General features: G+C 63.7%; 2 protein-coding genes across 3 annotated transcripts in view; both read left to right on the top strand.

Annotated features, from left to right (window-relative positions):
* ZC3H3 (zinc finger CCCH-type containing 3) overlaps positions 1-1,276 on the top strand; it is a 102,675-nt gene extending 101,399 nt beyond the window's left edge. For both annotated transcript variants that reach the window (XM_030921559.1, XM_010385504.2), the window contains exon 12: positions 847-1,276. In XM_030921559.1, coding sequence (XP_030777419.1) covers positions 847-878 — 32 coding nt within the window. In that variant the 3' untranslated portion in view covers positions 879-1,276. The remainder of the gene's footprint in view (positions 1-846) is intronic.
* Positions 1,277-8,807: 7,531 nt separating this feature from the next.
* On the top strand, positions 8,808-11,478 carry MAFA (MAF bZIP transcription factor A). The gene has a single exon (XM_010385503.2). The coding sequence runs from the start codon at positions 9,123-9,125 to the stop codon at positions 10,185-10,187; it is 1,065 nt and encodes a 354-aa protein (XP_010383805.2). The 5' UTR covers positions 8,808-9,122; the 3' UTR covers positions 10,188-11,478.
* Positions 11,479-11,722: the final 244 nt, after the last annotated feature.

Genomic DNA, 11,722 nt, shown 5'->3' on the forward strand with positions numbered 1-11,722 from the left:
AGGAAGCTGGAGCTGCTACTGGAGCGGCCACCGCAGGGGCAGGCTGACAGGGCAGAGCCTGTGTAGTCTGTAGCCTGGGCCCTGGCTGCTGGGCCCGACTCAACTGTGCGTGGGTGAGCGGGCTCATCAGCCCTGAAGAGGGGCACCTGGGCAGGGCCAGTCCTGTGGGCAGCTACACGGAGGCATCTCTATTCAGCGGGCCGCCGCAGTGCCTGTCAGGTGGTCTGGAGATCTGGGGAGGGAGGAGAGGCGCTGACACCGTGTGTGAACATTCATGGGGCAGGAGCCCCTGGGCTTCCCCACTGTGGGGAACTGCTCCCTCCTACACTGCCTGCCTCCAGGCCCTGCCCGCCTCACGCTGGGGCCTCTGCTCTGCTCCTGCCCCTCCCCGCCACAGCTCGTGTGCACCCCGACTTTCCACATGGAAGGTGCATCGTGGCCGCCTCCCGTGTCTGGCAGCCTCACTGAGCGTGCAGGGTTGTGTGGTGCTGTGTGCGCCGGTACTGATGGCTCACCCTGTAGACTTTGGGGCCGGGACTGCGGCCGCCCAAGAAGACCCTTGGACTGTAGGCAGAAGCCTCACTTGGCCTCATAGACGGAGCATGCACCACGGCTAGACAGCCACAGAGGCTCACCAGGACCCGTTGGCAGCAGGGGGCAGCAGCTGAAGCCTGTGGCCTGACTGTGCTCTTCTCTCTAGAACTCGGGGGGATGTCTCTGCAGACCCTGCCGTGTGTGTTTAGGCTGACAGAACTCCCCATCCTGAGCCCCTGACCAGGAGCTTTGCAGGCTGGGGAGGTTCTTCCAGGGGCTTCCTGGCCCCTAACGTTTGCCCTCTCTGCATAGGGAAACCTCTGCACATCAAACCGCGTCTGTGAGGACCCCAGGGACCGGCCTGCACCTACCTCGGACCCTCATCCTTGGAGAGGAAAGAGGCTCTGTCTGCCACTCTGTCCCAGAGGAGGGCCGCCCGCCACCATGCCTCACCGGGGGCCACAGGGACACTGCTCTGCCTGCCTGGCCCTCAACCTTCCATGACCAGTGTGTGCCCGGGGCCTGGTCTTCCTCCCCCAAGCCAGGCCCCTGTCCCCACCCCACCGCCCTCCAGGGTGCCAGGCAGGGCTGGCCTCCAGGCCTGTCCCCGACTGTCATTGGCAACAGTGGCCCTGCAGCCCCCCCAGCCCTCCTCACCCAGGTCTTCGGCCCAGTGAAGAGGCCACTGGCCGGGCCTCCCAGGCAGGTGTTTTATGTTCAGCAATAAAGGTTCTATCCATAACTGGTTGGCTTGTCCTGACTGTTGCCACGCCACTGCCAGGTGGAAAGCACCGCTCCTCTGGGCAGGAGTGTGGGGCCCCTTTCCTACCTCCCAGGAGGGTTCAGAAGTCAGGAGCTTCTCCTTGGACCTGGGCAGCACCATCTGGGGTGGGGAAGGCCTAGGGGGCGCTCTGGGGCCCCAGGTGCAACAGGCTGGAGCCATGGTGGGCGAGGCAGCTCAGCCAGCTCCCAGCTCCCCCGCTCTTCATGGGTACCCGTGCTGGAGGGGCCTGGCCAGGAGGCCTGGCTGAGGTTGTGTCAGGGACCCTGGACTGGGAGAGGCAAGGCTTGGAGGGGCACAGGCTCCCCTAGGCACCCGTTCCCACCTTCCCTCACCTCCAGAGAAATGGGGGGTTGCCCCAGGGGAGGCAGGCCAGCAACGCCTTCAGGGGCCCCACAGTGCAGCCTGGAGTCAGATGCATGAGCCTTGTGCCCTCTGCCTGCCTGGGCTTCGGGTGGGTGGTAGTGCCACTGCCCAGCCCACACCCCACGGGGCCCCTTGGTCTGGTCCACACTTGGGCGGGGAGAATGCTCCACCCCCCGAGGTCCTGGACTCCACCCTGGAGTAGAGTGTCCTGACGTTAGCATCAGAGGGGACGAGGTGCGAGGCTGGTGAGATGGTTCTACCAGGGCACGTGCTGGGTGACATGGCAGCAGTTTCCGGTTCTCTCCATGGTGGTCATTGCTGTGACCTCTACCCTGAGCCCCTGGGACCCAGCCTGTGGCCTTGGCCCTGTTGTAGCCAGATTGGGTGGGATGGCGAATTCTGGAAGCCAGAGCTGTGGGCGGGGTGTACCCAGCTGGCTTCTGTCCCCTCCAGCACTGGCCCAGCTCACCCAGACCCAGGTGTTCATAGGGGCTCGTTTCCTTGTTCGGGACCCCAGATTTGAGGGTGGGCACCGGGTAGACATGAGGCAGCCAGATCCTCTAACTTCACTTCGTGCCACCAGCAAGTGTCTGCTGCAGGCCCAGTGGGCAGCTGGACCCGCCCATGGGTGCCACTGCCTTCAGCCACGCTGGGGCTGGCACACGGCCCTGAAACGTGAAATGTCCGTGGGTGGTGGGGAATAGGCGCCCTGTCCACCCAGCACCTGTCTGGGACCGTTAGCGCTGCCATCTGACACACGGCATGGCCACTTGCAGGCCTGGGGCACTGCTCGTGGGCAAGGGGTGTGACAGCAGTTCAGCGCCAGGTCCACTGTCCCCAAATGCAGCCCCCACCCAGGAGCAGCCAGCAGGAAGGCTCAGAAAAGGCTGGCCACTGCCTTCGGGGTGCCACCATGGTGGCCCAATACCCCACCTGGGGACCTTGTGCAGCCTGGGCTCTGCCTGGTCACAAGTCCCTGCGTTTCCCCTGCATGAAGTGTGCCCATTTGGTCACATGAGGCCCCTCATGCCAAGGGGCAGCTGGCAGCAGACCAGTGACTGCCAGGGCACCTGGCCAAGCGACCCGGGAGGCTGGGACTAGGAGAGTGACTGCCCCTGCATTGACCATGGCCCCGGCTGAGGACAGCCTGGTGGAATGTCCCCTGCTGGGGTGGTCAGCACAGGGAAGGCTTCCTGAGGAGAGGGGTGCGTAGCCCTGCACCCAAGCCCGTGCGTGCAGCAGAGTGGTGTGTACTGGGGCAGCCGGAGGGAAACCCCACAGCGGAAGCACACGGCACCCTGGGGGGTCCTCAGAGCCCTGGTGGGGCATGGCCAGGTCCCAGGCAGGTGATGCCCCCACCCAGCGCCAAGCAGACGGGTTTTAGGGCTGTTGCCTCGTCTGAGGGAGATGTGATGGCCACAGAGGTGGGAGCCGTGGGCAGAGTCCAGGGCCACTGCGGGAGCTGGATGGGCGAGCGGGCCGGGGGCAGCAGTGACTTCAGAGTGTGGCTCTGTGCCCCGTGTGCCTGGAGGGGTGCCGGCTGGGCAATCAGATGCTGGCCTGGAGTCCCCTGGGGGCTGGGAGGTGACCGAAGGGTGAGTGTCTGGGGGTCAGCCGGGAGTGCCCGCACCTTCCTGGCCTAAGCCTGTGCCCATCCTGCCTCTGGATGACCCTGCCTCGCTTAGCGCCCAGCAGCATGGGAGCTCAGAGGGCAGGGAGTTGGGCGTGTGGTGGCTGAGTGAGCGCCCTGACTGGCACCTGGCATACAGTAGGCGCACCATCCGTGCTTGAGTAGAGGCACAAGGAAGGGGCGGAGCAGCGACAGGCTGAGGAGGGACTCTCAGGAGGCCCTGGGCTTGTTTTTTGGTTGTTTTGTTCTTAAATGCAAACAAGCCCCTGCATGGAGGAGGGGCGCCCGGACAGCAGGAGCAGGGTGGGGGTGGAGGCAGCCCCAGCAGCCCCCTATCCCAGAAGACACAGAGCCTCTGTCTGCGGGACAGAGAAGGTTCTGTCTCCTGTGATCACTTCCACCCAGCAAACGCAGGCACCGGGGGTGTGGGGGTTCTCCCACCTAAATAAATGCCTCCAAAATGACACTCCAGACCCCACGCGAGGCTCGACGCAGTTCCGAGCACTTACCCTTGGGGCGGCAGGGTGAGGTTCAGGAGGCCCACGCATGGCCTGGCAGGGTCAGCTCAGCCCTCCTGTGCCCTGTGCTATGGCAGGGGTGGAGGAGCTGTGCCGGGACAGTCCCCTCAGGCCCCTTCCTGCCGTCAAATGGATGAGCTCAGGGCCCCAGCAGACAGCAGACTGCGTGGGGTCCCATGGTTTACAGCAGAGAGGGCTGTGGGGGTCAGGTGGTGAGCACCCCAACCTCCCTGTCCCTCCTCGTACCAGGTTTCCCTCCACCCAGAGCCCTCTGGGGACCCATGATGACCTCCTGGACCCTACACCAGCCCCCATGGGCTCTGATCTTGACCCAGCCACCCTGGGCCCTTCCGGCCCCTCCCAGGCAGTGGCTCTGGGCTCCCTGCTCCCTGGCCTGAAGGGCTGGCCCCTCCATCTGCTCAGGTGTCCGTGAAGCCCCACCAACCCCACTAACCCAGAACTCCCCATCTAGCCAACCTTCTACTTTCTCACAAACGTGTGGGAGACAGGCCCTGAGGAGGCCTCATGACCCCCCCCCAGTGTTCCCACCTTTGGGGGGCCCCTTTCCTCCAACAGACTCGTGGAGGGTGGCCGGGTGCTGCAGCTGTGATCACAGCACCTTACCCCCAGCTGACAGCCTCTCCCTGCTGGCCCGAGGCGTCAGGGCCTGTGCTGGGGCCACACCTGGTGAGGAGCTCAGGGTGGCCTCCAGCCTCCAGCCAGCAAGAAGCCAGTCCTCAGCTCTACAGATTTGAGGAAATAATTCTGCCCACAGCCTGACGGTGCCTGGTAGCAGAGTCCTCCTTGTCCCATGTTGAGACTGTAGCCCGGCCACCTCCTAGACTGCACCCTGGACAGGGGCCCCAGCTAAGCCCTGCCTGGATGCTTGGCCCACAGAAGCCACGAGACCATAAATGTGTGTAAAGTTACTAAACGTGTGGTAATTTGTGAGACAGCAATAGAAGGCAAATCCACTATCATTTTACTATTATTATTATTATTATTATTATTATTGTTTGAGACAGAATCTTGCTCTGTTGCCAAGGCTAAAGTGCAGTGGCGTGATCTCAGCTCACTGCAACCTCCGCCTCCCGAGTTCAAGTGATTCTCCTGCCTCAGCTTCCCAAGTAGTTGGGACCACAGGTGTGCACCACCATGCCCGGCTAATTTTTGTATTTTTTTTTTTTTTTTTTTTTTTGAGGCGGAGTCTCGCTCTGTCGCCCGGACTGGAGTGCAGTGGCCGGATCTCAGCTCACTGCAAGCTCCGCCTCCCGGGTTTACGCCATTCTCCTGCCTCAGCCTCCCGAGGAGCTGGGACTACAGGGGCCCGCCACCTCGCCCGGCTAGGTTTTTGTATTTTTTTTAGTAGAGACGGGGTTTCACCGTGTTAGCCAGGATGGATTTTTGTATTTTTTAAGTAGAGACAGGGTCTTGCCATGTTGGCCAGGCTGGTCTGGAAATCCTGACCTCGTGATCTGCCTACTTCGGCCTCCCAAAGTGCTGGGATTACAGGCGTGAGCCGCTGTGGCCGGCCTCATTTTACTTATTATTTTTATGGCTGATTTTCTGTTGTCTGAGGCCCACTCGGCAGACTGTATTTTCCAAAAACACTGCAACAGTGCATCTCAGCCCACAGGCCCCTTCCTCACATGACCTACACAGGCAGTGTCCGTGCCCCTGCCCAGGGGGTGGCCGACCTCTGCACACCAGGACCACCAGCATGGTGCAGCGGCTTCTGAGGCACGTGCATCCCTCCATCTTTCTCTCTTGGATGCACACACTGGGAACCAGCAGCCATGCTGTAAGGAAGCCCAACCAACTGCGGGGAGCAGCCCTGTGGAGGTGTCATAAGCAGCTGTTGTGGCCAACAGCTGTCACCATCTGCCAGGCCTGGGTGTGAAGACCCTGCCCAATGGCACCATCCATCAGCTGACCCGTCACCCCAACCCTCAAGTCCTCCCAGCTGTCAGGACCAGAGGAAAGCTGTGCCCCTATTCCCAGGACACATCTGCCCCTTACAGAGCCCATGGATAAAATAATGCTGCCTTGTGCCATCAAGCTCCAGGGGACTTCTCAACAAGCGACCCTGGCCACCTCCCAGATGGGATGTGCCCCTAGGCAGGCTGGCTGACGTACACTAGGTGCTCAAGAGAAGCCTGCTGGGTGCATTGAGTTACCCAGCCACACAGACGGCCCCTGTGGAATTCTGTGAGGACCAAATGCTGAAAGTTTGGAGGGTGTGAGAAGCCCTTGGGTTGGGAGACTGGCGGGAAGGGAGAGCGCTTCTGGGAGCCCAGGGAACAGCCATGCACGGGTGAATTCTAGGGAGCCATCCTGGCTTGGTGGTGATAGCACCGAGCCTCGAGGACGGCTTGGCAGGCTTGGGGTAGGTGGGTTAGGGCCGATCTTTGAGGCCACCCCAGCCTCCACCACCTTCTCCCACCTCTCAGAGCAAGATGAGGCACTTAGGCTTCCTGTGAGTGGTGGCAGGATGGGGGTGCCACCGAGTCCAAGCATGGCTGTGGGGTCAGCGTCCCTCAGCCTGCAGTCATAGCTGTGACCCCTGGGAGGGTTCCCATTGCGACAGCCTGGGGTCAGGCACCTCCTTCATTCCCACGGGTGTGCCGGAGTCTCCTGGGCTGGCGACCAAAAACCTTCCCCTGGTTTACTTGGCCTGGCAGGAGCCGCAGTGCGATGGGTGGGGGGGTCCGGTGGGGGCAGTGAGGACACAGCACAATGCAAACACTCTCTCTCTCTTTCTTTTCTTTTCTTTTTTTTTTTTTTGAGACAGAGTCTCGCTCTGCCCCGAGGCTGGAGTGCAGTGGCCAGATCTCAGCTCACTGCAAGCTCCGCCTCCCGGGTTCACGCCATTCTCCTGCCTCAGCCTCCCGAGTAGCTGGGACTACAGGCGCCCACCACCACGCCCGGCTAATTTTTTTGTATTTTTAGTAGAGACGGGGTTTCACCGTGTTAGCCAGGATGGTTTCGATCTCCTGACCTCGTGATTCGCCCGTCTCGGCCTCCCAAAGTGCTGGGATTACAGGCTTGAGCCACCGCGCCCGGCCGCAAACACTCTCTCTTTCCTCCTCAACTCCCTTTCCAGTGTGCCCCAGGGCCGCCAGGGTGTGGTGCCCAGAAATGCTGCTAAACCCTTGGAGGGGCCGTGGAAGGGCCCTCTAGCCCCAAGGCGTCTTGCGGGGCTGCAGGTACAGATAACCTCGACTACCTACCACCAGCTCTACTGCTCAGTAGCATCCTCCCTTCCCGGGCCTCCCACTCCATGCAGGGAGGAGGAAACCCCACACCCTGGCTGGCTGACCACTCATGTGGTCTCAAGTCCAGGTACCTGGTGTGGGGACCTGGCTCTGCTGCCCACTTCATTTCTTCATCTATAGAAGGCTCATGAGACTGGGAGGGTGGTTGTGAGGCCACCAACCTGCAACACTGGCTGCAGCATCGAGTCCTGAATGAGCTGAAACGGGTGGGGAGCTCAGAGTCTCCTCTGGGACAGGGTCGGGGGACAGGGGTCCCTGCAGGTGGGTCCTCATGCTGTCCTTGGCCCTGCCTTGCAGGGAGGAAGGCCTGGTCTTCCCAAATCTGCAGTCCCAGCTCTGCCCAGAGGAGTGGGAGGGCCCAGGGGAGGGCCAGGGACACCCGGAGACACCTTAGGAAGCAGGTGTTCAGTCCTCACTGCACGACCCTCTTGTTAGAAAACAATCGATCTTTGTAGAGGGAAGGAGGTGAGGGCCTGGCACTAAATCGGTGGCGCTGTGACCAGGCCTCCCCATGGCCTCTGCGCAACTTATTCCAGGCTTTTTTTCTCTACAAAGGTGGTTACATTTTAGACTTATTTTTTTAATTGTTGAAGTCATAGAACAGCGATGGAGAGAATTTAGAGCAAAACCAATAGGCCCACTTCGGGTCACCGGCCTTGTGATTCTTGGGGCATCCCCTCCCATCACCCGAGGCTCGCTCGCTGGCGTCGGGGACCTGGGGTCACAGGCCCATTGCCCATCGTCGCCTCCCTTGCCCCGTGAACTAGAGCTGTCTCCTCTCAACAGGTGCACGGCCGCCAGGTGGAAATCCCCGCCTCCCTGCCTCAGTTACCCCCATCCCACTCCAAGCCCAGCAAGGCGCCTCCAGCCCCGCCGGGCGCAAAACTGGGTGGTGGGCGGCTTGGACCGGGATTCCTAACGCCCAGAGGGGCCGCCAGCCCGTGGGCCCCGCCCCCGCCGCTCGCACCCACCCGAGTCGTCCCGCGACCCCCACAGTCCTGCGCCCTCCCCGGCCCCCCACACGCCAGCCCTACGTCCCCGGCCCCTCACGCCGTCCCCCACGCGAGTGTGCCCCTCCGCCCGCCCGGTGCGTCCCGGCGCCCGGAGGTGCCGGCAACTTTGTTGATCAAATTCCTGAACGCGCCTGAGCCGCGGGCTAAATATAACCCGCTTAGCGAGCCACGCTCTGCCGGGCCGCGCGGTGTCACCCGTGTCCAGAGGCCCGGAGTTCCCGCCGCTGCCGCCGCCGCTAGCGGAGCTGCCTCCGGCCCCGAGGCCGGGCCGCGAACCCAGGGGGTCGAGGGGGCGCCCCGCCGCGTGGCCCGAAGCGGACGAGGGCCCGAGGGGATCCCCGGGCGCGGCCCCGTCTGCTTCTCCGGACTCTCCGGCCGTCGGGTCTGGGAGCTGAGGCCCCTGGGGATCGCAGTTGCCCCCTGCGACCGCGCGCCCTCTGCCCGTGCAGTGCGCCGTGGTGGCCACCAGAGGCCCTGCCCTCTCCTCTCGCCAGCGGCCCGTCCCCACCCCTTCCCACAGCTGTTTCCCGCAGGAGATTGACAGCTGGGCGCTGAGTTGCCATGGGGATAAGCAAATGAGGGCGGCGGGGCTGGGGCTCCGATTGGCCCGGGGGCGCGCGCCCCTCCTGGGGAGGCGGGCCCAGGCGCCCGTCTCTATAAAGGGGCGCGCGCAGCTTCGCGTTTAGCCGTGGGAGGCGGGGCCGGCCGGCGGCGCGGTTGGGGCGCGGGAGCGGGCCCGGAGCAGCCCCAGGCGGCGGGCGCGGGGAGAGGAGGCGGCGCGGGCCCGGGATCGACCGAGACACCCGGCCAGCGGCGCCCCTAGCGCGCCGTCCCGGAGTTGACCACGTGAAACTTTTCACTGCGCCCCTCGGCGCCGCCGCCCCGTGCCGGCGCCCCCCCGCCCCCGCCGGGACCGCAGCCCGCGGGGAGCAGGGGGGGGAGAGGCCCGCGGCTCCCCCCCCTCGCGCCGCCCGTCGGGGCGCGGCCGGGCGCGGGCCCCGGGCGATGGCCGCGGAGCTGGCGATGGGCCCCGAGCTGCCCAGCAGCCCGCTGGCCATCGAGTACGTCAACGACTTCGACCTGATGAAGTTCGAGGTGAAGAAGGAGCCGCCCGAGGCCGAACGCTTCTGCCACCGCCTGCCTCCCGGCTCGCTGTCCTCGACGCCACTCAGCACGCCCTGCTCCTCCGTGCCCTCCTCGCCCAGCTTCTGTGCGCCCAGCCCGGGCACCGGCGGCGGCGGCGCCGCAGGGGGCGGCGGCGGTGCGTCTCAGGCCGGGGGCGCCCCCGGACCGCCGAGTGGGGGCCCCGGCGCCGTCGGGGGCACCTCGGGGAAGCCGGCGCTGGAGGATCTGTACTGGATGAGCGGCTACCAGCACCACCTCAACCCCGAGGCGCTCAACCTGACGCCCGAGGACGCGGTGGAGGCGCTCATCGGCAGCGGCCACCACGGCGCGCACCACGGCGCGCACCACCCGGCGGCCGCCGCGGCCTACGAGGCTTTCCGCGGCCCGGGCTTCGCGGGCGGCGGCGGCGCGGACGACATGGGCGCCGGGCACCACCACGGCGCGCACCACGCAGCCCACCACCACCATGCCGCCCACCACCACCACCACCACCACCACCACCATGGCGGCGCGGGCCACGGCGGCGGCGGCGCGGGCCACCACGTGCGCCTGGAGGAGCGCTTCTCCGACGACCAGCTGGTGTCCATGTCGGTGCGCGAGCTGAACCGGCAGCTCCGCGGCTTCAGCAAGGAGGAGGTCATCCGGCTCAAGCAGAAGCGGCGCACGCTCAAGAACCGCGGCTACGCGCAGTCCTGCCGTTTCAAGCGGGTGCAGCAGCGGCACATTCTGGAGAGCGAGAAGTGCCAACTCCAGAGCCAGGTGGAGCAGCTGAAGCTGGAGGTGGGGCGCCTGGCCAAAGAGCGGGACCTGTACAAGGAGAAATACGAGAAGCTGGCGGGCCGGGGCGGCCCCGGGGGCGCGGGCGGGGCCGGTTTCCCGCGGGAGCCTTCGCCGCCGCAGGCCGGTCCCGGCGGGGCCAAGGGCGCTCCCGACTTCTTCCTGTAGGCGCCGGACCCCGAGCCCGCGCCGCTATCGCCCGGACAAGTTCGCGCAGGCCTCGCAGGGCCTCGGCTCGGACTCCGCGGTCCAGGACGTGGACGCCAGGCCCGGCCCGGCCGTGCTGGCCCCGCTGCCAAGTCTGCGGGCGCGGGGTTGGAGGCCCCTTCGCTCCCGGCCCCCGTTCGTGCGCGTCGGCCTGAGTCGCCGTCCTGAGGTTGCGCGGAGAACGGTGATTTCCAAGGAAACTTGAGCCAGGTCTAACTTCTTTCCAAGCGTCCACTTGTACATATGTCGAACGTGGTTTTCCGTTCCCACCTTCGCCCTGCCAGCCGAGAGGGGCCGCGCTGCCGTCCCTTTCCGGGTAGCCCCTGCCTGCCCCCGCCCTCCTCCGTTCTCTTCTCAGCCTCCATTTCCTTGCCTTTTTTAACTTCCCCTCCCCCTTTTAAAATCGGTCTTATTTTCGAAGTATTTATCTTTATTATGCTTGGTGATTAGAAAAGAAAACCTTGGAGGAAGCCCCTTCCGTCCCCAGCCGGGGTCCACCCTCAGTCGCGAGTCGCAGCATGAGTCGCTCGCCAGGAGGGGCCCTGCCCCTGCCTGCCCCCTCCCCGCTTGCCCCCGACCCTGCTACCGGCGTTCCCTGGAGGTCGAAACCAGGGACGTCACCTGTGCTGTGTCCAGGCCTGCTGTCCTATGCTCAACGGTGGGGGGAGGGGGGTGGGTCCTGTGCTCAGCCGGGTGGGGCTGGCCCGGACCCCGAGCTGTTGTCTCTCTATGCACCAGAACATATCTATGACTCCTGGGGAAATATATCTTATTTTAACCTTCAAGAGAAGTGAAAGAAAAAAGTAATGCACAGTATTTCTAGCAGAAAAAAAATTTTTTTTTTAAGAGGAGGCTTGGGCCAGAGCCTCCTGGCATGAGGCGGGTGGAGAAAGTGTTTTTATTTTAATTTAAATTGTGTTTCGTTTTGTTTGTGGAATCTTTCTTTAACACTTCATCGCTTTTTGGACTAGCTGGGAGAGAGGGTGAGGAGGCGGGCGCTCCCAGCCTACGCTCCCGGCCCTGTAGGCTGGGCCAGGCGCCTGGGGGATCTGCGCGGTTTTCCGGGGCCCTCAGGGCCATCACTGGGATTCCAGCCGGTCCACACCCCTCCCCTGAGCACTCGGAGCGGAAGGTGCGCCCACTTGTTGAAAGTTTTGTTGTGTAGTTGGTTTTCGTTGAGTTCTTTTTTCATTTGCTACGAAACTGAGAAAAAGAAAAAATACACAAAATAAATCCGTTTAGATCCAAGTCACTGCAGCCTGGCTGTTCGTCGGTGGCTTTCAGTTTTGCTGTGTTTCTCCCTGAATCGAAGGAAGAGGACGGCCCTGCATTGGACTTTGTGCTGGCCCTGGGTGACGGATGGGCCCTGGGTGACTGATGGGCCCTGGGTGACGGCAGAACCAGGGAGAAACTGAGCAGCGAGGCACTGTCAGCCGGCCCTCACCCTGCAGACCTGTGCCCTCTGCGTCTGCCCTTGGTGAGGAAAGGCCGAGGGG

Source organism: Rhinopithecus roxellana, chromosome 17 (assembly GCF_007565055.1).
Source record: "Rhinopithecus roxellana isolate Shanxi Qingling chromosome 17, ASM756505v1, whole genome shotgun sequence".
Lineage (NCBI taxonomy): Eukaryota > Metazoa > Chordata > Mammalia > Primates > Cercopithecidae > Rhinopithecus > Rhinopithecus roxellana.